At 35.6% G+C, this 27,770-nt stretch overlaps 1 protein-coding gene and 1 long non-coding RNA gene across 2 annotated transcripts in view; one reads left to right on the top strand and one right to left on the bottom strand.

The window, feature by feature from the left end:
• The window catches only part of LOC126973218 (putative U5 small nuclear ribonucleoprotein 200 kDa helicase), a 95,152-nt gene extending 71,415 nt beyond the window's left edge, over positions 1–23,737 (bottom strand). Inside the window, exon 1 of the mRNA XM_050820403.1 lies at positions 23,559–23,737. Coding sequence (XP_050676360.1) covers positions 23,559–23,603 — 45 coding nt within the window. The 5' untranslated portion in view covers positions 23,604–23,737. The remainder of the gene's footprint in view (positions 1–23,558) is intronic.
• Positions 13,502–22,064, top strand: LOC126973295 (uncharacterized). Its single transcript, XR_007731321.1, has 4 exons — positions 13,502–13,578; positions 15,648–16,099; positions 18,131–18,495; positions 21,288–22,064. It is a non-coding gene; the product is annotated as an uncharacterized LOC126973295 (long non-coding RNA).
• Positions 23,738–27,770: the final 4,033 nt, after the last annotated feature.

The raw sequence follows: 27,770 nt of genomic DNA, 5'->3' as shown, positions 1-27,770 counted from the left end.
AAAAACATTAACTTAAGCTAGATGAACACAATTCAACCCCATGGTTAATTATGCTCTTCATGATTTTGGAGAGCAGGGAGGTAATAGCTATAGGCTTGTGGTTTGCCGGATCCGTACTGTTTCCTTTTTTTGGATCGGATGGACAAGGGCTGGAGTCAGGGACTACGCTTTTTGAATAAGAGTGCCGGAATAAACGCGTTAGCACCGGGGTCAACTCAGGGGCACACGTTCTAAGCACGATTGGAGAAATGCCATCCGGCCCGCTCGACTTCCTGGCGTCCAACGAAAACAGAGCTCGCCTAACAGTTTTCTGTCTGAACTGTAATTCATGGAGCTCTGACACCGCGGGATGGTCGGCGGTGTTTTTCCGTTGTCGTCAAGAGTCGAGTTGGAGGCGAAAAGAGTGCACAGGAGATCGGCTTTCTGTTTTGCCGTATGGGCCAGGGTGTCATTCCTCATGTGCAACGGCGGCATGGACGGCTGGTTGAAGTTACCAAGAGCAGCTTCCGACAACGACCAAACACGATAACAAAATTGAACAATTAAACATATATATAATTTCACAGCATCATGACGTACGGTATATTACTATGGGGTCATGCTGCTGACATTGATATAGTGTTTGCTCTGCAAAAGAGAGCTGTTCGTGCTATATATCAGCTTGGTTATAGACAGTCTCTCAAAGAAAAATTTAAAGAAATAAATATTATGACTGTTTATTGTCAGTACATTTATGAAAATTTAATATATGTTCACAAAAATCGTCACCTTTTTGCTCTTAATAGTGATTTTCATTATTATAACACTAGAAATAAGGGATTGCTTGTAACTAATTCTAGTAGGCTTCATAAGATACATAATAGCTTTAAGGGTAAATGTATACACTTCTACAATAAAGTCCCAGCCACTGTTCAGGCATTATCTATAAATAAATTTAAATGTTTTATAAAAAAATAGCTCTGTCGTAAATCCTATTACTCCACTGCTGAATATCTAAATGATCGGACAGCCTGGGACTAGATTGTAATTATTTTATAGCAACTGTACAATATTGTATATTTTTATTGAAAAGAGCGCAAAAAAAAGAATGCTGGGAGAGTTTCTTGCGCCGCTTCTTCTCTCTCAGAGCGCCATTTGTTTCCGAAGCGGTAGTAGTATCTAGTAGTATAAGAAATGACATCAAAAAGAATTCTAAAGGAATCAATTTTGAGAAAATAAATGCCTTTTATGCCTTTATGCCTTTATATAATTAAAGAAATAAAGAGTTAAACAAAAATGATGATAAAAAATGACTTGAATACATTGCAATTATAAAAAAAAAGAGATTTATAAAACTTTACGACAATACAATAATTTGCTTATAATATTTAACTTACATAACTAATATCTTAATATTTTAATGCAGTCGGTTTTAAATTTATTGATATTAACCATATTAAAAATCAAAATCTATATTACCATTTTTTGCAGTGACATCGTTATAAGAGCTCATAATTCTGTTTAAGGGGGCGTTTTTACCTATATTAGTTCTGCTGATTCTTAGCTTGAAAATATGTTTGATAGGGAATCTTGGTTTATTTCTAGGGACTGTTACATATATAAGACATTCAGGGGATATGATATAATGATTCTACCATGGATAATTTTATGTAAAGTTGATACATCAGTTATTTTTCGTCTTATCTCCAACGATTTCATATTAAAATGGTCCAGTCTTGTTTTATAGTCTGCACGATAAGGGCAGGTTTTGTTTTTCAAAAACTAGAAAGCGAGTGGAATTACGTTGAATACGCTCAAATCTTTCAATGTGGACATTATATTGGGGATTCGAAACCGGTGAAACGTATTCAAGTGTACTTCGTACCAATGCATTGTAAAGACACACAGTTGCAAATGGATTTCTCAAATCTTTGCAAGAACGCTTAATAAAATCCTTACTACTAATGCAAGTAAGGAATCCACCTCAACAACAAAACAATAGTAGATTGTTAACCTAGGGTCGAAAGAATCAATTCCCGAGGTACCTATTTAGACGCCCGAGCGCAGGAAGGGCGGCTATAGTCCGAGTAGGAATTGGATTCTTTTACCCGTGTTAAGCACTTACCTTTTCATTTCGAATATGGGGAATATAAAAGTAGTTGTTTATCTCAGCTATTTATTGATAATATATAATAATATTAGTAGAACCTATTTAAAATTAGTCGTCAAATTATGACAATTTATTTCGACTTTTTAAATTTTAAATATGGAATTCACCGCGTGATTGTTGCGGCTTATTCCGCTCAAAGAAGTTTACGCTATGTTCACACTGGCTGTTTAGAAAGTCACTTGGCCGCAGCATATTTTTTTATTGGTTTGTTTTTACATAAAACTCTTCACAGCTGACAACAGTTCTATTTTCAAAGTTCATTCCGGCCCTTAGGTGGGAAGTAATTTGTATGAGTTTTTCCCTCTCTATGCAGGGAAGCAGCATTTTCCACCCAATAATCAGATCAAAACAACACACATACAAAAACATAATGTGTAAGGACACAGTACCTATTCAGTTATTTTTTTTTCTGTAAGGTCGATGACTAATATGACAAAGTCCAAGCCACCAAGCTCAATAACAGAGGAAATAATTTCCTAATAACTTTGCCTACTTAGGTACCTTGATAATGTTTATGTATTTTTATTTTTATGACAATAAGGGACATGACTCACTACTACTTACTAATCTACTGTCTACCTTACATTTGTACTCTTCAAAGTCAAAGTCAAATAAACTTTATTCAATTAGGCTTAAACTAATCGCTTTTGAATCGTCACTATAAATATTTCTTTTAAATTACTGAAGTCACACTTACTAAATTAAAATTTAGTAAGTGTGACTTCTGTACTAGTACTCTGTATTCTGTGGCTTGGTTTAGATATAGATTAATGAATGCATCAAAATCATCATCGCGGTGACCTATTTCCGCCAGATAAATAATAGGGGTAGGTATCTACAGTTCCGGATGTCGGAATTGTGTATTGAAAAGAAAGATTAGGGTATTGGAAATTTCTTCCCCGTTTGGGATCTTTTCTCAAATTTCTTAAATATTAATTGTTTTGTGTGATGAAGGAACAACGTAATAACATAAATTTTTCATCTTTTTTCACTCATGATTTCATTCAACTCATTTTTACGACGTCATTCCGAATTGAATGATTCATTCACCAAATCATTAATACCTTCAGTTACACGTTTTTAGCGTAATCAATAGCTTATATATTTATTCATCTGTTTCTTTATTTCATTTAAGTTCCTGTAACCCCTAGCTGGGGCAAAGGGCATCCACAGTGCATCTCCATTGCGATCGGTCCTGAGCATCTCTCTTAATTTCAATCCAGGTCTATCCGATGTCTTTCGCTTCGTCAATGTCATTCCGCCGCCATGTTTGCTTTGGACTGCCACGTTTGTGTTTTCCTTGCGGGTTCCAGTCTAAGGCTTGCTTCGTTGTATGGTTGGGATCCCTCCGGATTCTGTGGCGTATCCAGCTCCATTGGCAGTATCTGTTGGTTCATGACAGCGCTGCCAAAATTGATCGTTGGAAATTCTGTCGGGCCAGTGAATACCGAGAATACTAAAGCATCGTATAACGTAAACATGAAGTTGATGAGAGATGGACTTGGTGACCATCCACCTCTCACACCCATTACGGTCTTTACGTCCTTTTTGCTCTTAATAGTGATTTTCATTATTATAACACTAGAAATAAGGGCTTGCTTGTAAATAATTCTAATAGGCTTCATAAGATACATAATAGCTTTAAGGGTAAATGTATAGGTACACTTCTATAATAAAGTCCCAGCCACTGTTCAGGCATCATCTATAAATAAATTAAAATGTTTTATAAAAAGAATGGCTCTATCGTAAATCTTATTACACCACTGCTGAATATCTAAATGATCGGAAAGCCTGGGACTAGATTGTGATTATTTTATAGCGATAGAAATCACTGTACACTATTGTATATTTTTATTCAAAAGAGCGCAAAAAAAGAATGCTGGCAGAGTTTATTGCGCCGCTTCTTCTCTCTCAGAGCGCCATTTGTTTCCGAAGCGGTAGTAGTGTCTAGTAGTTTTAGAAATGACATCAAAAAAAAAAATCTAAAGGAATCAATTTTGAGAAAATAAATGCCTTTTATGCAAAAAATCTAAATAGCCAACTGAATGTTCGAATGCTCTGTGCTGTCGTCTACACTGTAACATTAAACTTAAAGTATTTTCCATAAAACCATCGCCATAAAAAATAATATTACTCATTTAGACTTGTTATTGTTAAATGCGGTTAATTTTACGCAGAAACGGGTTATCAAACAAGTCAACGCGCAACAACTTCTGGTTGTAACTCATGGCAAAGGTATGTTGACGTTTTTGTTCGATTCAAATTGATCTAGTTATTAAACATTTTATTTACATTCAAATGTAATGAGTTTTCTTAAGACGTGTTAAAACCGCTAAGATTTGTCCTCATCCAATTCGACACGTATTTGGCCTCTAGGCGAGGCATCCTCGGGAGATGTCCTCTCGTTGAATTCTGCTGTGGAGACTGCCGATAGAAGTGAAAACTTAGAATTTTTAGAATTAAAATTTGATATTTCATAATGTTTAAAAAACAATCGACGACCGATATAGCTGAATGGTTAGTGACCCTGACTACTGAGCTAGAGGTCCCGGGTTCGAATCCCGGTAGGTGCAATTATTTATATGATGAATATGAATGTTTGTTTCCGAGTCATGAATGGTTTATATGTATTTATGTATGTTTAAGTAGGTAACCATAATGTTAACACCAGGAACAGACATAAGCTTATAATGCCTACTACTCGGCTTAGTCGAGTTAGTAAGTCTTTTGTGGGGCGATGTATATGCTTTTACAACAAGATCCCAGAAAATGTTCAAAACAAAGGTGTTACGTTATTCAAAAGAATTGTTAAAAAACGTTTGTGTGGTAAAGGTTACTATAACATAAATGACTCTCTTAATGATACCACAGATTGGAAATGGAGCGACCGCCCTCAGGCTATTAAATAATAAGTTTAATTGTACAATGTTACTTTGTAAATGTTACTTTAATTGTAAAACATATTTTTGATGAAAAATAAAAGCCCGCTGAGCTTGTTGCGCCCATTCTTCTCAGGCCTGAGGCATTCACTTTGGAATGGGTGGTAGTTTTTTTTTGACTTTCAATAAGTGATTTCACATCCTATTTTGAATAAAAATATTTGAATTTGAATATATTGTATTAAATATATCGTTGTCTTGTACCCATAGTACAGGCTATGACTAGTTTGGGGAGAGATAATTTGTGTAAAAGTATGTCAATATTATTATTATTAATTCAATTATTAATTACAATTTATTTTTAAAACTTATTTACGATAATATATTAATGAAACAAAATTACTATTTCAACAATTCACAGTATTAACACATTAAACTTTTTCACTAAATCCATTCAATTATATATACTCGTAATATCCCGCGGTTTCACTCGCTTTGGATACCGATCTCGGTCTATCGTTCAGTCTATCGCTTACTTATCGATGGTAGCTCACCTTATCCGTACACGCTGTCTGTCAATGGGACGACGTATAGCTTACCAGCGATAGAAGTTTGTATGGAAATTTCAATCCACGCGTCCCAATATAAGGCGATAATAATGACTTATCGGGTAAATTGGGACAGCTTCAGAGTATTGACAGCTAAAAAATTTAAAAAAAAATTGGCGTGGACCACCCTTAACATTTAGTGCGATGAAAAATAGATGTTGTCTCAGACGTACCCAATATGCACTCAAAAATTCATGAGAATCGGTCAAGCCGTTTCGAAGGAGTTTAACTACAAACACCGCGACATGAGAATTTTATATATTAGATATAGTAATAAAATGATAATGCTTTACATTACCGCTTTATAATTGCCAATTTTTTAAAATAAGAAATTATTATCTACTTATTTACTAATGTTATCCTATACACGCCATCACGGACTAATCTTTAGATCTATATCTAAAACTTCCGAGTCATGGTGTTAAACTTTGAACTCCTCCGAAACGGCTTCACCGATTCTCATGAACTTTTGAGTGCATATTGGGTAGGTCTGAGAATCGGACAACATCTATTTTTCATCCCCCTAAATGTTTTAATTTTTAGATAAATTATTATTATTATATATTTTTATGATACAAATTTAAAAAATACATACAACTTCAAATTTTCACCCGTCTACGATAAACACCTATTTTTCTATGGCGATTTTTATATTATTCTGTTACATCCACAGATCCGCAATAGGGTTGCGAGATGGCAATGGATTTTTTTATATATTACTTTATATGGCAATACAACGTTTGCTGGGTCAGCTAGTAAGATATATAATACATAATTTTGTTATATCTCTAAGGGCTTAGACAGCGTTCTCGTTGAAAGCTCCCAGACGGCCCAATTTCTTCCGACACTTCCAACAAATATCTTAATGTATAAGTGTCTAGGGTACCCCTAGACTTCAAGAAGATCCCTTGGACGGCTTTCCGAACCAACAATTCCCCATCTTAAAAAAACTGAAGATAAAAGGCTATCGTCGACTGTGCAACTACGAATTCTGAAGTTCTTTGGTCACATCACCAGAAATGAAGGATCGATTGAGCGGTTGACAGTGTAGGGGAAAAGAGCGAGAGTACGCTCACCCACTCGATGGACGGACCTTATCAAAACAGTGACCCAGACAATAACTTATGAACGGAGGGCATTTGTTGATTTTACAACGCCTTTCATGACGCTAGAAATCAGTATTCTGTACAAAAAGGCCCCGCCACCAGAACCGGAGCTGTTTTCATTTCTATCGCCTTTTTCTGTCGATGTTTGGATCTACATGTTGTGGAGTGCTCCCGCAATGCTGCAAACCGTCAAAAGTGGAGGAGCATCGCGAGGGAGGCAGTGCGACCCATAATTCGGGAGACCAACGGCGAATAATGTTGCGTCATCTTGGCAACGACCACTCTGACAAGAGTGAACGATTGAGAAGAAGAATATGAAATTGTATACAAAAACTTAACAAATTATATACTAAAACCATCCTCGAGAACCACGCTATACATTGGTGAAATCGGTATGAAAATCGGGGCAATAGTTTTGAGTCCATACAAAACAAATATTGGAATTTAAAATAAGTATGGGTCTCAAATCGAAATAAAAACAATCCTATCTCTCAAGTTGGACCAAACTGCACTCCATGAAGTAATCCCCATTAAAATCCGTTCATTAGTTTAGGAGTCCATTGAGGATAAACATTGTGACACGAGATTTACATATATTAAGATGTAGTCATTATATCATCATGTAGCAAAGAGAATCTTCGACATGACCTTAGATCTCAGTTTATGGCGCGAAACTGTAATAATGAAGTGTGCGAGTGCAGATATCTTGGATAATAATTTATTCTAATAGTATAGTTGATTATACAGAGGATAATGATGCATGGTTCTTGTTTGGTCTGCACAAGCCACCTTAAATCTATTCTATATACAGGGTGTCCCAATGGTATGGGACATGAAGGGAAAGTACCTTAAATATCTAAGATAGGCTATTTTACTGAAAGAAGACTTTATGTTATTTTTAAAAGTAAGTAATTCTGCATCCAAAGATTTTCTAAAAATTACTTGCCTAGTCTGGGAATCGAAACGACTTAAATGTAAAAAAAACACCCCCTACTCTTATGATGCCAATCGAAAGAATAGCCAAAAACTAATAACTCTTCTTAAGTAACATCGTATTTTAAAAGAAAGTAGTCAATTAAGTAGGTATTTTTTTGTAAATTAATTAATTTACGCAAATCGCCAATCTTTTAATGAGTCCGCTACCTGTTGATTTTCTTATCATTTTATAGTGAATACTCGATATGATATGGCACAATTCTGTTTGTAACTCGCCCACGTTCTCGTATCGCTTTCTGTATAGCATATCTTTCACATATCCCCAAAAGAAGAAATCTAATGGTGTAAGGTCCGGGGATCTGGCCGGCCATCTAATCGGTCCATTCGTACGAAGCCAAGTTGGAAAACATTCATTTTACGTTGTTCCTTTCTTTTAAAATACTATGTTACTTAAGAAGAGTTATTAGTTTTTGGCCATTCTTTCGATTGGCATTATAAAAGTAAGTGTTTTTTTTTACATTTCAGTCGGTTCGATTCCCAGACGAGGCAAGTAAATTTTAGAAAATCTTTGAATGCTGAAGTACTAACTTTTAAAAATAATATAAAGTCTTCTTTCAGTAAAATAGCCTATCTTCGATATTTAAGGTACTTTCCCTTCATGTCCCATAACTTTGGGACGTCCTGTATATATAAGAGATTTCCACGTAAGTATATAGTCACTCATCACAATATCTCTGGAACCATATGCCGTAGAGACTTGAAATTTGGTAGGAATACTCCTTTCGCCGAGTAGAGGTCAGCTAAGAACGGATTTTACGAAATTCGACTCGCAGGAGTTTTTTTTTTATTATTAACAGCACAACGTCTGTCGGGTCAGCTAGTTATATAATAGTATATGAAATAGACTAAGTTTTGTTATATGATTTAAATAATGGGCTTGCAGTTTCTTATCAGTTCTTATCCCCCATGTCAAAGCCCCAAAAAACTGATGTAGGTTAGTGACGTATGCCAAATGTTGTTGCAATATGTTATGTTACTATCTATCTTTTTTTTTATGATAATAAGTGTCGAGACGACACTGATTCAGCTGATGGTAATTGATAGGCCCTGCCCATTACAATGCAGTGCCGCTCATGATTTTTGAAAAACCAAAAAATTCTAAGCCGCACTACAATAATTGCGCTCGTCACCTTGAGACATAGGATGTCAAGTCTCATTTGCCCAGTAATTTCACTAGCCACGGCGCCCTTAAGACCCAAACACAATAATGCTTACAAAATACTGCTTCACGGCAGAAATAGGCGCCGTTGTGGTACCCATAATCTAGCCGGCATCCTTAATGCGACTTATTTTATTGGTAGTAAGTATTCATGGTGTTTAACAAACTCCGACAAGTTTTGTTACTAGTCGCTGGTGAGTCACAGATCCGAACAAAGGTTGTGTGTGTCAGCTCCGACGCACGACTGGAGTTTACTCCTCAAGAACGATTGTCTTTGAACAGGTACTAAACAAAATCAAGCCCAATGGAGTCGGTTACAAACAGACCTACAGCGTAAGCTAAAAAATCAAATAAATCCCTTAACGCTCAAAATATGTCAGGAAATGCCCAAACACAACTCCTGTTAAAAGCGAAACTCAACATTCCAATTTTAAAAGGTCCATCAAGGAAGTTACATTTTGGCACATCCTAATAGGTATATTATATTACATGCGTAAGCTACCACGCAGTATACTGTGTATGCTGGCTATACACAAGTATATATATATGCACACACACACAAACACACAACTGAAAAGTGAAGGTTGCACGAGAAATGATGCGCACCAAAAACGTTACTATCCCATTTGATTTTACTCTCCATATTTTTCTCGTACCGGGCGCCTTATATGAAAATCGATTCTTAAAGAGTAAACTCCAAAAACTCCAGAAAACCCTTGCTTACTTTTCATTTTAAATAATTTGTTACTACAAAGTGATATCCCTCACTTCTGGGATTAATTTATATTACACAAATTAAATTTGTAACCAAAATTTATGAACGGGACTCGAACCCGCGCCTGTCGGGTTCCATCCGAGCGCTCTTACCAACTGAGCCAACCGTCCGAGTGACGCATGGATCGTAAATCTAGGTATGTCTTGTTCAACTCTCGGGTTGTGGCGTCCATTTGCAGAATTTTACAGTCGATACAGTCGAGGACGTTACAGTCGATAACCTGCTCAACCCCAATAATAACATATTAGGAATCCATAACTTTTAGTTACAAAAATTTATACACTTTTCATTTTTCTCCATACTTAAGGAACTAATAACTCTAATAAAAAAATATAATATTATGTACAGCCACAATATTACAACAATATTCCGAATAAATAAATTCAATTAATATTAAGTAAAATATGCATAAGATGACGTCTGTATTTAATTGAGGTTATTTAAGTACTTATGCAAAATTTCAAAGTTACATTTAAAGTTTTTTAATGTTTTTGTAGTTTAAAACTTTTAAGATAATAATTTTGAGACAATTTTATAATTCTTTATGGTTTCGTATCTCAAAAGGAAAAGGGATTATAGGATACTAGCTGACCCAGCAAACGTTGTATTGCCGATATTAAAATCGCGATACAAAAGTAACTGTTGATCGTAGATGGGTGAAAATTTTAAATTGTATGTATTTTTTAATGCTGACTCATAATCAAACAAATTTAATAAAAAATGGCGTGGACCACCCTTAACATTTAGGGGGACGAAAAATACATGTTGTCCGATTCTCAGACCTACCCAATATGCACTCAAAATTTCATGAGAAAATCGGTCAAGCCGTTTCGAAGGAGTTTAACAACAAACACCGCGACATGAGAATTTTATATATTAGATATAGATTGGATGTATCAACCTTTAGAGCTTGAATTCATTGTTTGTGTAAGAATGCTTCGTGAACATGATGGTCGTGATTATTGTCATAATTAGCAATCACATCCAACAAATACAATGATTTATTAACTATAACAGGTCGACCTGACACCACAAGCAGTACCCGTTCACAAGTTGACGCATGTACCATGTAGTCTATGTTACCTAATCATTTTATAAACGGGTCCTTAATACGTATTTTTTCGAAAGGCCATATTGTGTGAGCTCCGTCATAAGCTTCTCCAAGGTAATCTAGTAGTTCTGAGAAGCGATGCCCTTCGTGTTTTCTGGGATTAAGTTTAATGTTATATTTTGAGTAATTACCGCAGCCCACATTCTCTAACACCACAGAAAATACAACAGTCCATAAACAGTCAGCCACGCTGTCAATAGCCCCTTCGTATTTTTTTATTATAATAAGGGACGAGACGAGCACGACGTTCATGTGATAGTAATTAATACGCCCTACAATAAACCGAAAACTTCTGAGCGGCACTACAATTGCATCACCTTGAGACATACGATGTTAAGTCTCATTTGCCCAGTAATTCCATCAGCTACGGCGCCCTTCTGACCGAAACACAATAATGTTTACACATTACTGCTTCACGGCAAAAAAAATGCGCCGTTTTGACACCCAAGTGATAATCTAGCCGGCATGCTGTGCAAAGGAGCCTCCCACAAGTAGTATTTTTTTTTATGAAAATAAGGGACGAGATGAGCAGAACGTTCAGCTGATGGTAATTGGTACACCCTACCCATTACAATGCAATGCCGCTCAGAATTCTAGAAAAATTCTTAGCAACACCACAATTGCGCTCGTCACCTTGAGACATAAGATGTTAAGTCTCATTTGCCCAGTAATTTCACTAGCTACGGCGCCCTTCAGATAGAAACATGTTTACACATTACTGCTTCACGGTGGAAATAGGCGCCGTTTTGGTACCCATAATGGAGCCGGCTTACTGTGTGTATCGTCTAAGTCTATGATTACAATTGTCACTATAATAACAAATATATAATTTTATATTTTTCATAATAATATATCACACATAATTACACCGGTACTTACTCACTTCAAACGTACATCTGTTTAACCCTATGAACACAATATAATATACAGTTACATCTGTTGCTGCTAATATCGTGTAAGACTCTACCAGCCAGCCGGAACGCGGCACGCCGCAACCGCACGCGTTTCATGTCGGCAATATCGTCACAGTTTTTTTTTAAAGACCAACAGCATTCTTAAAAATTAGTGTAGGTATATAGCAGCCAATTACATGTCTCTCTATAATATAGGTTCTCAACGTGGGCGATAACGCCCCCTTGTGGGCGTTTGAGACTTTCGGGAGGGCAGTAGAAGACCCAGAGAAAATTAGGGGGCATTGAGATGGCGCAGATGGGGCGTGGGTAGATTAAAATATATAGTCTAAAAAGCAAAAAAAAAACACGAAAATACTCTAGAAACAAACATATTCTCAAAGTGGGCGGTGAGCAAAATAAGGTTGAGAAACTATGCTCTATATAAATAAAAAAAATCAACTTAAGAATATTCAACTAACTTACTTTAACATAAAATTTGTAGATCATCGGTTATTGTGTTTATATGTTTGGATGTGTATGAGTGTGTGTATTTAAGTATATGTGTTTGTTCAAATGTTCTGTTTGTTCCATGGCCGCCATGGATCAAATAGAACCCGGATAGTGTTGTATAATGTGTTGCACAAAAATAATGCCATATAAAACTAAAATTTTATTTTTCAGAACTAAAGGATCTTGAAAATTAGCCAATGATTTTTTCTTTTAAGAAACTCTGACAATCACAATTTTAACATTGGGTACAAACATAAACTTGCTATCTCTAAAACTCGGCAAGTCCAATTAAATAGTAGTTATTACAAGATGATTTCAGAAAATGTTTAAAACAAATGTGTTACGAATTTCTAAATAATTGTTAAAAAAACTTTTTAAGGTTTCTATAACATAAATAACTTTCTTAATGATACCACACCCCTCAGCCTCAATAAATATTGTTGTATTCTAATTCTATATAAAAAAAAAAAATAAGCCCATCGTGTTTCTTGCGTTCGTTCATCTCAAGTCTGAGGCATATATTTTCAAATAGCTGGTAGATTTGGACGTTTAACAAAAGATATAAAATCTCACTCTTTGAATAAACAAAAAAAATTTAATTTGGTAGATACGATATATTTTATAATAACAAAATTACGACACAAAATCCTCACGATCAGAATTTTTGAAAGATGTTTAGCCTACGGCGTCTTGTACACCGAAACACAAATAGATCTTGCTTGACCGGTATCCAAAGCAAATTAACCTCTCGGTGGTAAATAACAAGTCACAGCTGCACAAATTGTCGAAAACCCAGTGCTCTGTGAACGGCTAGAGCACTTGACGTTGCGCGGAGACGTTGCTTTATTACGCGTGACTTCTAGCGCATTTATCACGGGGGTCTTCCGAAGTGCTGTTTGACCTGATTGCTGCCGCCAAATTCCACCTTAGCACACGCCACAAATTAGAATATCATCCCCTAGATCTGGATGTGTGGCGTTCGTCTACCGGGAACTTTCTTCCAAGCAGTGGAATGAGCTTCCTTAGGCTGTGTTGTCATGGGTACGGTACAAAAGAAAAACTTATCTTACACCTTTCTAGAACGTTCCTGAGACTCCTCTGGTGTTGCAAGAGAATTTGGGCGGTCAAGTCTTTTGAGGAATTATTATTATAACTACATGTCAACACTAAAAACCAGTATATACGGTCTACGGCGGAATGCGAATAACCGCACGGCGAACCGCCGCTCGGCCCGTTGTTAGTGTGTAAGAACCTTAAAATATGCAAGCAAGTTTTTGTACATAATTGCATGATTATTATATTTAATCACTTTTAAGACGTTATCGCGAATAGTCGCACTGTTTACGCTCTGATCAGTGCATCGTGAATACAGGTTTCGGGACATTGTGCGAGGTATGTTGTGTTTTCGGTTTTACCCAAGATAAGGAAAAAACCAAAAGATTAATTAAGAGAAACAATTTGTTATGTTTTTAAAGTGATAAGCCTTCTGGGATTAATGACACAAATAAAATTTCAAAACAAAATATTAACAACCGTGCGGGACTCGAACCCGTGTCTCAAGTGAATTACCTAATATGCAAATATTGGGATTGAGCAGGTAATCGACTGTAAAGTAGATCCTGTAGATTAACCCACAGCCTGAGAGTTGAACAAAGCATACAAGATTTGACCACCGATAACGTCACGCGAACAGTTGGAAGTGCGCTAGCACGGAACCCGAGATGTCGCGGTTTCGAGTCCCGCATCGTTCATAAAATTTTGTTTTCAAATTTTATTTGTGTTTGAACAGTAGTCATAATTATGGTGGTGTGACCTCCATTTGTAGTGCCGGTGCCGGATTATGCAAACGTGAGGCCCCGTAGCAAATTCTTTCAAGGAGCCCTGTATATAGAATATTGTAAATAATCGGTTACCAACTGTCTAACGTGTATTGTCTTACTTGGAAAAGTTGTAACGTTTTGTGACATCGAGTAAATTCAATATTCCACATCTTAATAAGTTTCACTAAAAACTAAACGCTCAGGCCGATATGCGATGCGATGAATATGCGGGGCCCCCATTCGGGCGGAGTCCGTACCAATTATCTATTAAGTAGGCTTTATAATATACATAACAGCTTTAAGGGTAAATGTATACACTTTTAAAAAGGTTCCAGTCGCTATTCAGGCATTATCTATAAATAAATTTAAATGTTTCATTAAAAAATGGCTCTGTCGGAAAAAGAAGAAGCGATCGGACAGTCTGGGACTAGATTATGATTATTTTATAGCAATAAATTAATATTCTATGTTTCATTAAGAGCCCAAAAAACTAATGCTGGCAGATTTTCTTGCGCCGCTTCTTCTCTCTCAGAGCGTCATTTGTTTCCGAACCAGTAGTAGTATTTAGTACATCAGGAATGACATCAAAAAGAATTCTAAAGGATTTAATTTTGAGAAATTAATATTATGGTGTAACTTGTGGCATGTTCCATATTTCGTCTTTAATTTCATACTAGCTGACCCAAGAAACGTTGTATTGCCATCATAGTTACCAACTGTTGTTAATCTACCAACTATACGTAGCTAAAATTAAGTTTGTTTTTTACCTCCTGAGAATTTTAGACTGATACAAAGATTCTAATTAGTTATTCATTTAAAACTATTTTTTTATCAAAGGAATAAAAAAAATGTTTTTTTTTTAAATTCCGAGATCACGATACAATTTTGTCGAAATGATTTGTAAACGACGAAGCTGTAAAAAAGGTGCCTTTAAAGAGTGCCACTTCTTCTCATTAAGCTCAGCCTTTTGCGAAGTGGGGGTAAATTTAAAAAGTGAATTTGATTTGATTTAATTAATATACCTCACAAGTTATATTTATATGTAGCAAGGGATCACTTCAATAAAAATTGAGCCCTGGTTCTTATAAGGTTAATGTATAAACTAATGGACACACAGTAAAATGATTGAGAAAAACATTCTATTAATATTTCTGGCAAGATTTTGTATATTTATGACTTAGATTAAAGATTGGTCTCCGCTCGCTCCAACTAGATACCGCAGCCGAAGTCGCATAGTGCGGCAACTAATACTACGTCCATGTGGGCGTGCTCGAGCCAGTCTCGAACAATGTGTGACACTGACGTGCCACATGTTCTGTTAAACTTATAATTGAAACTAAAATTCTCGTTGCGTAGTAACTTTGAAAAATAATACCACAAGAAATAAGAATGACACTGGGATCGCATATCACCAGTAAGTATTCTGTATTTTGTTAATTTCAATGTAAAATAACACGAAGCGTATGTTACAAAGTTTGAAAGATGCCACTGAGTGTCAATATTCCATGCACACAAGCATCTAATAGTTGCCGTAATATACAAGCTATAATGTTCTAGTTGGAGCGCAGAGGAGACCAATCGTTAATCTAAGATTTATAACAAATAGTCCATTGAATTGAAAGTACTTATAATTTGTTTCAGCTATTCCAATCGAGCTCTCGAGACTTTGAAATCCTCGGCACACAAAAGCAAATCAGAAAATGTTTCGTCCCAAACTAAAATTATCTTGGCTATATCCGAGAGCATATACGAAACTCCTGAGAAAGAAATCAACAAATACAATTGAAATTGCTTACACCGTGTACGACAATGGTGCTGACACTGCCAAGCCACCCCTGATGATCCTCCACGCCATGTTAGGGGCTAGAATGCAATGGGACCACCTGGCTAAGGCTATCCAGGAGACGACTGGAAGGAAGGTGGTTACAGTAGACGCTCGTAACCACGGAGACAGTCCTCGGGCAACGGAGCATTCTTATATCAACATGGCCGATGACGCTTTAGATCTGGTACAGAAGTTGGGGATGCAGAAGGTGTCGCTTCATGGTCACAGCATGGGCGCTAGAACGGCGATGGCTATGTCACTATTGCGGGTAAGAATAACACAAAAAATTAACCGACTTCAAAAATACTATTCCAAAACAATAGATATTATGAAAATAATTGCGCAGTTTTATACAATCTAATTAATTAATCCAATTCTAGTATAGATTATTGTTATTTTTGGAAACGGTGTCCTCCCGCCGCTTTCCCCTCTCGCCTCCTGACGCCGCGCGTGCGACTCAAGCACATCTTACCTATAACTATGCATGTAGTTACAAACCTACCTTAGGTGACACCGACTAACGAATTGAGAACCTCCTCCTTTTTTGTAATCGGTTAAAAAATAAACTATTCGCAGACAGGCTTTACTTATAATTCTCACCAAAAATAAAACCCGAAAACACAATAGGAAACATAAATATATTTTTTATAGTTACAATAAAAACAACCGTACAAGTGCTTGTCACGCACCAAGAGTTCCGTCCAAATTTTTTTATGATTTAATTATAAATGTATACTTGAATTTTTCCTTCTTTTATTTTTTAAGTAGAAGACGCGGTATTATTTGCTGCCATATTTCATAGTTTCTAGATCAACGAAAAATATCTAGGTTTTTTGCGGCATGGGCGTATTTTTTTTACATGAACTCAGAAGTTGACGAGATAAAGGGACAAAAACAGATAAGACAGACGGACGGACGGACAACGAATTGAAAATATCCTCATTTCCTGTTGAGTCACGGAACCCTAAAAGCTCCGAAAAGTTCCTTTTTAATAATAATAGCCAAAACTAGCCAAACGACGCAGACATTTTAAAAGTTTGTCGATCTTCAGCGCATGGACAATGACGTCATAGTCCGATACAACAAACAACCAAGGAGAATTGATTGAAAATTGACATTATTTATATCAAATTCAAACTCGCTCTAACCAATGACGAGAATTGTAAACTTTCTCAAAGCAAGATTCAAAAAACAATACGAAATAATAGCAGAAGGTTTTCAGATACAAATTCTTGGGACCAATTGAAACCTTCAAAGTTGAAGCTATGAGAATACACTCAAGTACTCTAGATTGTCCATTGGTTATTTCAGTTTAGCAATAAAGTTTGTACAAACTGAATTTGTACCAAAATTTAAGGACGATGCAGGAATCCAACCCTCGCTGTAGATGGAGTCACAACCCAAGAGTTGAAGAAGACATACCAAGATTTACTGATCATGCGGCATACGGACGGTTGTCTTAGTTGGTAAGAACGCTGAGACGTAACCCGAGCGGCGCGAGATTGCATCTTGCATAATCCCAGACGTGAGGGATGTTATTTTTTTTATGGAATAGGAGGACAAACGAGCGTACGGGTCACCTGGTGTTAAGTGATCACCGCCGCCCACATTCTCTTGCAACACCAGAGGAATCACAAGAGCGTTGCCGGCCTTTAAGGAAGGTGTACGCGCTTTTTTCGAAGGTACCCATGTCGTATCGGTCCGGAAACACCTCACAAGGAAGCTCATTCCACAGCTTCGTAGTACGAGGAAGAAAGCTCCATGAAAACCGCACTGTGGAGGACCGCCACACATCCAGATGGTGGGGATGATATCCTAACTTGTGGCGTGTCATGCGAACGTGGAAATTATTTAAAAATAACATACTGTTTAGATTTGAAAGAGCGTCATATTCCAAGTCAATTTCCTAATATGCAATTATTGGGGTTGAGCAGGCTATCAACTGTAAAGTAGATCGGCTATATGGCGCCACAACCCGAGACTTGAACAAGACATACCAAAACTTACGACCCATGCGTCACTTGGAAGGTTGACTCAGTCGGAAAGAGTGCTCGGACGTATCCGGGAGGTGCAGGTTCGAGTCCCGTCCATAGATATATAAGCTCGTACACCCTCCTGTGATTCCTCTGAAGTTGCAAGACAGTGTGGGCGGCGGTGATCACTTAACGCCAGGTGACCCGTAGGATGGTTTGTCTTCCTATTTCCATAAAAAAATAACTGGTACAAATTAAATTTGTACTTAATCCCAGAAGTAATGATATCAATTTAAAATAACTAATAATGTTTTTTCTCCTTCCAGCCAGACCTGGTATCAAGTGTATCAATCAACGACATGTCACCAATCAGCACCGGCCTTCAGATTCCATTTGTTCTGAGAATCCTCGACTGTATGGCCGGTGTGAAGTTTAAACCAGGCATGAAGACAGCTGACGCCATTCAACTAGCCGACGAGAGCCTGAAAGCCATAGTCCCCGATGAAAAGCTGAGGGAATACCTCCTAGGAAATCTGATCCAGTCAAAAGGCGTCACCACATGGAAAGTCAGCATTGATGCGCTGAGGAGGAATTTTGTGTCCAAACTATACTCTTTTCCATCCAGATTGAAGGATCTACAGTTTAAAGGACCCACACTGTTCATAGGAGGTTCTCTGTCGACACATATTCCGTAAGTTTGCCTATTATTTCAGGAATTAGCCTTTTATTATTATTATTATTTTTATTAAAATATGGGACGAGATAAACAGGATGTTCAGCTGATGATCACTGATACGCCCTGCCCATTACAATGAAGTGCCGCTCAGGATTCTTGAAAAACCCACAAAATTCTGAGTGCACTACAAATATTACACTCACCTTGAGACATAAGATGTTCAGTCTCATTTACGAAGTAATTTGACTAGCTACGGAGCCCTTCAGGCAGAAATACAATAATGCTTCCACATTGCTTGCTTCACGGTAGAAAAAGGTTGTTGTACTCTTGAATCACGCTTGACTGATATCACCAATGATATTATATACAATAAAGAGGTAGATATCGCACTAGCGCGCGCAAAATGTTGTAGACAAATTCAGACAATTGTTTTAATTTCATTTAGTCGGCTAATAGCAGCGAACTAAGCCGAACGTTTTCGTGGCGTGACAATAATAATCTAAAATGCCAACCTGTGTGTTAAGAATATGTTTATATAATGTTTGCAAGATATATAAGAGTGAGGGTATTTCATACCATACGAAATTATATAAAAGAACGTCGTATTTGTATTTTATCACGATTTTATTTCTTATTTACAAATAAATCTCGAATTATTAACGTGGTGGTTCGAGCAAGATAGAGAATATGATGTCAACTGCAGCGCGACAAGGACAAATAGTATGTGTCATAGATTAATCAACCAGAAGTGAAATCGTAGGCAGAATACATAGCGGTTGTAACCGCTTTATTGCGGAACTTGAGTTTTCTTGTTAGTTAGTTAGCGTCTTTCTTAAATAATATTATGATGATTATAATAAGTTCTGGCTTTCGAAGTCTTATAATAAAGGTGGTATAGAATGAGAATAGTAATAGCAGGCTATTTGATATTTTATTAGTTCTTAATCTTGGAATGTATGTAACTTACTTAGAGGTCTACTCGCAAAACGACAACGACACATTTGGAACGATACGATAATACTCCGAATATACCGCAACTACCCTGTCTGCTGCGGGATGATCGAGGTAGTATATTTTAGGACAATTTAGGAAATTATGTAAAAAAGGCGTTGTTGCAGTGAATGTTATACGAAATTTAATATTGTTTAATAAAGAAGTGCGTAAAGCTGCCAAACTACAAAAACAAGTTTTAGGGTAAGTAGCGGACGTAGACAGTAAGTGCTATCTGTTTGCGTAGGAGTTTTTTCAGTAAAACTGCCCTTTCGGTATACCCCATGCTAACTGCAGAAGAATCAATGGATCATTTTCTGTTTCTCCCATTATCTTATTGTAATAAACCCTCAACAAAAATACATTCATAAATAAAATAATATACAAGAAATAATAATTGTAAACTTAAAACTTTTTGGGAGCCGTCATTAGTAAAATTGTAAAAATGGAACCCTTACGTTAATACATTTCGGTTTTGTTTTGATGTGTCTGTATGTTTTTTATTATTTTATGTACAAATAATTTATATCATTAATATGGCTTCATATTTTAATCAACATTATTATTTTTTTAAATCAATAACACCAAATTTACCTAATTAAATGTAGTTTTACTACTTTATAACTTTTATTACATGAACTCATGAATTAGACATGACTCAGTAAAAAATCATATCTGGTGAATGATTCTGTGTTTTTATTATGCAAATACGGAGCAATTAGCAAATTAGACTTATCTCTTTTTCTCTTGAGATAATTGCATTTACTATCCTTCCTTGACGTGTAATCGTAATGTAGTGTGCTATTGCAATGTTAAATTATTCATGTGTGTGTTTGTGTATCATTTACAAACACCGAATGTTGTCTAGGTAACCTATCTATACTTTAAATATCATTGGATATCACAGTCAATTATGTTGATAATGTTGTGTATGTGATGTGTTGCATGTACAACTGTTGGAGATACATACATATATATAAATAATCATTTGACCACATTTCAGATGCGAAATCTTCAAGAGGAGTTTAAAAAAAATGGAACACAACAATATTTTCCCTATATGCTTAATGTAATAACATTTAAAAGTTATATATTTAATAATAGTTGTGTATAAATTACTCTATCTAATTGTGCCCAAACTGATCACACTCTTTTAGTCGACTTTTAGTTGAGTTGGCTTACTACTTAAACAAGGATTATGAATATTATGACTATTCATTGTCAGTACATTTATGAAAATTTAATATATGTTTACAAAAATTGTCACCTTTTTGCTCTTAATAGTGATTTTCATTATTATAACACTAAAAATAAGGGATTGCTTGTACTAATTCTAGTAGGCTTCATAAGATACATAATATCTTTAAGGGTAAATGTATACACTTCTATAATAAAGTCCCAGCCACTGTTCAGGCATTATCTATAAATAAATTTAAATGTTTTATAAAAAAAATGGCTCTGTCGTAAATCCTATTACTCCACAGCTGAATATCTAAATGATCCGACAGCCTGGGACTAGATTGTGATTATTTTATAGCGATAGAAATGACAGTACAATATTGTATATTTTTATTGAAAGCAAAAAAAGAATGCTGGGAGAGTTTCTTGCGCCGCTTCTTCTCTCTCAGAGCGCCAATTGTTTCCAAAGCGATAGTAGTATCTAGTAGTTATTAGAAATGACATCAAAAAGTATTCTAAAGGAATCAATTTTGTGAAAATAAATGGCTTTTTATGCCTTTTCATAACAGAGCAATGCTCAGCACACCTAACACATTAGTTTCAATTCGATTATTTTAATAATATTTCAATAATTCCAGAAAGGAGGATCTTCCTCTCATCAAGGAGTACTTTCCGTCTGCTGAACTGGTGTACATAGAGGGGGCCAACCATTGGGTGCATGTCGACAGACCAGATCAGTTTCTGGAAACCCTGTGCAAGTTCTTGGAGGAGAACGAGTGATGAAGGAGACTGAGAGATAGATATAATCTCAACTAGACCTATTTGACCTGTCTCCTAACACCCAAAATCCAGCATCACACCACATCAACATACATCCTCACTAACAGAATATTCTCACCATAGACTAAGAATCAAAACGAAAGTGAGGCAACTGACGCTATGTTTTCCAGGCCAAATTTTCGGGTAGACAAAAAGTAAAAGTGTTTGATTTAAATGATTAACACTTGCGTTAAACAACGATAATACTAAGTGAGTCTAGTAATAGGAAGCCAATTTGGTCACAGGAAGACAACAAGCAAGAGGATCTAAATCACAATAAAAGAAAAACATCTAAAATACATAAAAATGTAACATATTATAATTTAAACTATATAAATAGTTATACACAAATAAAATTTGAAAAACAAAATTTTAAGAATGATGCAGGACTGAACCCATGAACTCTGGCGTTCCATGCCGATGCTCTGAACCAGAATGCCGGAGGTCGTGGGTTCACATCCCACATCATTCATAAAATATTGTTTTTCAAATTTTATTTGTGTATTAATCCTAGAAGTGAAGGTTATTAGTTATACAATAAAATGTAATTAATTAAACTGGCACATAAATATAATAATTCTTGTGTTAAATACAAATAGATTTTTATTTCCCTCAGTTGGATTGTTTTAACAAATTGCGGCTAATGACAGCACAGGGCTTTCACCAAATTATGTCAGTGCAAATTTTTTTGATTGTTTTTTGTATAGTTGACTTAATGTTGGTACATATTGATAAATAAATAAAATAAATTGGTCTTTAACTGCTGGGTGGTACTGAAGATTCCTCAGTATGCATAAAATTTGGCACTAATAAAATTATAATATGCAGCCAAGCTTCTTTAATCCGAACTCCGCACATTTGCCCCATTACAGATTCATTATAGTACAGGTTATTTTTTTCTGATATAAATCAAATACTATTGTGAAATTTTTAATGTATATTTATCTATTAAAGTAACATTTATTAATCTATTTCTAGAGAAATCCAAAACTCTGTTTCAAAATTTATGTAATAGCATAGTCTTGACCCAAACTATATTAACCCCAAAACTAGACAGCTTGTACTATGGGTGCAAGTAGGATTAACTGGATTAATCTGGATGTGTCCGAACTTTTAAACTCTATTCCAGATATTGCCTGCTCTCTAACTTGTCAGGTTTTTATTTTTAATTATATGGAATGGTAATAAATCAACATTTTAACTAATATACAAAAAGCCATTAATATTTATGAAAACAAATTCTAAATGACATAAACTTAAAAGTTTGGACTTTTATGAAGATATAATGCTTTTTGTGAGGACTTTTCGCATTACTAAATGGTAACCCTAGGTAAAAGACAGCAAATAAATCTAATATAATATAGAAATACTCATATATATATACAAACATTATTGATATTTTTACATTAATTGCGTGATTATTAAATGCAAAGTAAAGTTATTAAAAATATAAAACTTTTCCCCCTTATTCATAATAGTCTGCTAACTTAAAGCATTGCTAATTCTCACTCTGTCTTCTTTTATTGACCTAAGTCAGAATGAGAAAACACACTCCTTAGCGGCTGTTTAAAGTTAGCGGACCATTAAGAATAAGGGGGTAAGTCTTTATCTTACCCTTGTCACTACAGAATTACATGACATGGAGAAGTAGTTTTAAAATGGGAGTAACTTTACTTAATGTTTATTAATTTCGAACTCAATAAAGAGCAGGTGGTAAGGATAGCATTTTAGTTGATGTAGTGTTGAAAATGTACAAGTGATGAGAAATCTCTCCAACTCAGGTGTAAGGACAGACATTCGAAAAGAGCTGGTTTCAATACAATTACAGCTTTAATTTACCCAATAGAACATTTGGAATACCTACATTCACTGCGGCAATGTCAGGAATGTTGTAATTTAGTGCGATAACTTTACAAATTTTCAGGGAATTTCATGTAATGTTTCTTACATTATTATAATCCCCGAAAATGTACCAGAAAAACGGTCAAAAATTATCGAAAATATTGTTTTTATACATATTAATGAAAATACCTAATTGTTCAAAATCGTCGCACTTTATTTCGAAACAAAATCGTTTGTAAAACACTCACCGCTTTATATTCATACTGAAGCTGTCGCGCAGCAGCATCTGCCATAGTTACACTTCGATACAATTAATATTTATTGCACTATCCAATCACTATCACGTAAGGCGTAAATATATTATTTTAATGTTATTGTTCACAAATTCACAAATTTGAATTAAAATTTTAAGGTTATGTAGATGCAAAGAATATATTTACTATAGAGTAAGTATAGTATAGTTTGCTATTTGCTTGGCATTGTTGTTATACACCTTACCACAGATCACCATACTCCATAGTGTAGCTAGTCGTTATGTACGCTGAATTTTACTACAATTGTATGAAATTATTTAGTATGCATGGGGTAAATAACGTACTGATTCAATGTAGGTATGGGAAAGTCATCCAAACACAAATTTGAAAATTAAAATGCACGTAGATATTTTCACACAATATTTTTAAACATATAAAAATATAATTGTTGGCTTTTTATTTATTTATAAACTACCAACAAAATTACATGTGATACATTAACATTAAACAAGTCTTCATAAAATTACATTTATAGGCAGTTACAGCATGTACATAAATACAAGTCGTACAAAAAGTTATTATTATGTAATTGTACCTACAACCAATAATATCAATTAATCAAAATGTCTAATATCTAACTTGTAACGTAATACCTTCGGAGCATTATAGATCTTAAAAATATTAATCGTGCATATTAACTGTAATAAGCGTATGCTGACAGATTCGTTCTGAAAAGAACATTTTATTTTATATACCGTAATATTAGCTCTGATAAGAACCATTTCATAATGCTATACATCAAGCCATAGAATCATACAGATCACCAGTAGTCATCTCATGGAAGTACAAGCATCGTCACGTTCTCTCGAAGACCGCAGATATACTCACGTGATCAGTCATATGCTCCGCGTTACGCAATCTCACAGCAAGGCCGAGCGTACTCGAATGAAGCGTGGGGGTGTCAATCACTATTCATGCAATTTTAATCAATGAGCGACAGAGTAGGTTCTAAATGCTCATTGACATCGGATGATCGAGGTTTCACGCGAGTTTACACAAGCGCGCGCTTACTGCGATAGCATTAGTTTTAGAGCGAGATAGAACACGTCATAATATTATTCCCAATTCTTATTGAATGAAACGTTTTACTATTGGTCAAAATGTAAGCTTTAGTATTGGTGAGTATTTTCTAAACTTGTAAATATTTTTTAAGTAACAATTGTAATTGGTTAACTAGTTTTAAGGATTTTGTACATGTATCATGTAACTGAAATAAATTACATCTTCCATATATTCACACTTTTTAGTGCATATTTTATCTGTTGTTTTGGAATAGTGATTTTGAAGTCGGTTGCTTTTTTGTAATTTTTTATTTTTATTTTAGTGAATTTGAAGTACACTAACTAACAATTTGTCTACACGTGTGTAGAAATACTAAATTATTACAGGTATACAGAATTATACAGATTACAGACAGTTAAAAATTCTGCAACAGATTGCACACTTACTGTAAGTCGTTAAGGAGTCCCATTGATCATCATATTCGTCTACGACAATTACTTGACGACTATAAATATGTCATGGACTATGGTAGATGACTTAAATATCCTAATAGCTTAAAAAAGAATCGGCTGAGCATCTTTAATTTTCTACTAAGAATTGAAGAGTTACGTTACTTTGTCATTGATTCCATAATCATAACCTAATCAAACTCTCACCAAACTATCTTTGAAGTATATCCTTTCCAATGAAAAAAGAACCATCGAAATCGGTTGGCGCGATATTGACTTATTCGTAAATTTATCATCCACATACGCATAGCAAATTTAAGACTTTTATGGTTCCTCATGGATGCCCTTGTCAGATCTGGACCAAATTACAATGGAACCACATGGAGAGCACCAGCTTTCAAATAAAAAAAAAATATCAAAATCGGTTCACCCAGTCGAAAGTTTTGAGGTAACAAACATAAAAAAAACCGACGAATTGAGAACCTCATCCTTTTTTGAAGTCGGTTAAAAAAAGTTTTTTATTTATTTATTTATACAACCACACTACATCCATCATTACAGGTTTAACCTAATGCGACAGAGTAATGAACAAATAAAGTTATAACAATACTATCATTGAAACACATGTTTCGTAAAAGAAAAACTTAATTAACTAGATAATATTACTCTAATTGAATACAAACTATACAATATGCAGCTCTAGTGAGTTCACTCATCGAACAAGAGAACAGGTCTAAGTGTTCGGAAATCGCGTTGAGCACCTGCAGCGCACGCGTGTGCGGTGCGCGCTGCAAAAGGTTGGGCACGAGGCACCAATAGCAGCGGTGGTCGCCGCCGCCGTCCTACGTACTCGTCAGGGACACACAGCAGTACTGACTCCAGGAGCCTAGGAATGTGTATCTTACCTCTAATTACTTTTAGTAAATACATAGCTAAAGCGACTTCTCTTCTAACCTCAATTTTGTAATAACCCACCATGCCTAACAGAAACAAAGTAGGATACAATAATGGGTAGCCCGGATATACGCCAAACTGCTTGAGATACATGAACCTAAGGAACTTATTCTGTATACCTTCAAGCATAAATTTATATTTGGCCTCGCGGGGAGACCAGATTGCAGAATTACATTCCAAGTGGCTTCTAACCAGTGCATCGTACAATGCTCTCAAAGCCCCGATATTTGTAAATTGGTTTGATAGCCGTAACATTAAACCTAAGTTACGATATGCTTTCTTGCAAATATCAATAATATGGGTCCTAAAGTTCAAGTTAACTGTAAAGCACACTCCTAAGCCTCTGACCTCAGTCACCCGTTTAAGTAAGTTTCCTCCCATATGATATGGATGATGATGTGGAATATGTGATATGCTACATGATAATATTGAACACCTACTTGTGTTAAAATATAGTTTATTTTCTATGCTCCACTTTAGAACGTTGTTTATATCCTGTTGAAGTGGCTCATAGTTTTGGTTTTCAATTTTGTAAACTAATTTTAAATAATCTGCGAATATCAATGGTGTTGACTTGGTAACTACTTGGGGTAGATTATTTATCATCAAAATAAATAGTAATGACCCTAAATGACTTCCCTGACTGACACCTGAGTTTGTGGCATAGGGCTCTGAATAATATCCGTTACAGTCAACGTACTGACTTCTATCACGTAAAAAGTTGGCAAAAAACTCCAGGGTATGAGGAGTGCAGCCTACACACGCCAGCTTATGAGACAGAACATCGTTGTTGACCGTATTGAATGCTTTTTTATAAATCAAAGTAAGCCACGTCCACATGTGCGCCAGTATCTACTGCAGGTCGAGTGATTTTCCACCAATCCGGATATATTGCAGTTTCAATACACACATTGAATATATGTAACAAAGGTTTGACTAATATATATTTAACGTCTTTAAAAATAAAAGCAGGAATGCTATCCGGTCCAACTGAACGTTTAGGCGGGAGACACTTGAGCGCGCTCAAGACATCGTCGGTACGCAAGGGCTCTAAATGAGTCCATGCACCCGCCGACTCCACCGTCACACCTGCGCTTGCCACCGCCACGCTCAGCAAGCCCGGATCTGGATTATACATCGACTTAAAAAACTTAGCGAACTCTCCTGCACATTCATAATCAGACAGCAATTTCCCGTCTTTTATTATTTTTCTTTCGTTCATGTTACCTTTTCTAGATCTAATATAGTTCCAAAAGGCTTTTGGATCCAGGGCCAAATGTCCCTGTAGGCGATCACGGTATTGGTCGTGTGCACGTTTAGTTTTGATTTTAAATTATTGGTAATCACTACGCAAGTTACTCGATTTATAAATATTATGAAATTTGTATTTAAGTTTTATAGCCCTTATAATGTCAGCGGTATACCATACCGGATAAACATATTTCTGTTTTAATGAATGTACCTCTTTGGTAGGGACTTAAAATAATGCGCCAAAGAGACTTAAAATGATATGGCAGGTCTTATAACTTGTTAAGATATCGCGTCAGCGGGCGAACAGCTCACTCGCCGTGGCCGGTGCCCACTGGCACTTTAAAATGATAAACACATAAGCAAAGAGTATAATAATATATAGGGAATAACTACTTTGGCCAAATATACACGTTTTATGTATTTTGCAGAACCATTTAAAATAATGTTGTAAAATTTAGATAAGTATCCAAACTCAAAAATGATTGAGATC

The sequence above is a fragment of the Leptidea sinapis genome, chromosome 29 (genome assembly GCF_905404315.1).
Source record: "Leptidea sinapis chromosome 29, ilLepSina1.1, whole genome shotgun sequence".
In the NCBI taxonomy this organism is placed as follows: Eukaryota; Metazoa; Arthropoda; class Insecta; order Lepidoptera; family Pieridae; genus Leptidea; species Leptidea sinapis.
Note: the sequence above shows the minus strand (reverse complement) of the source record. Positions and strands in the feature narration are given on the sequence as shown.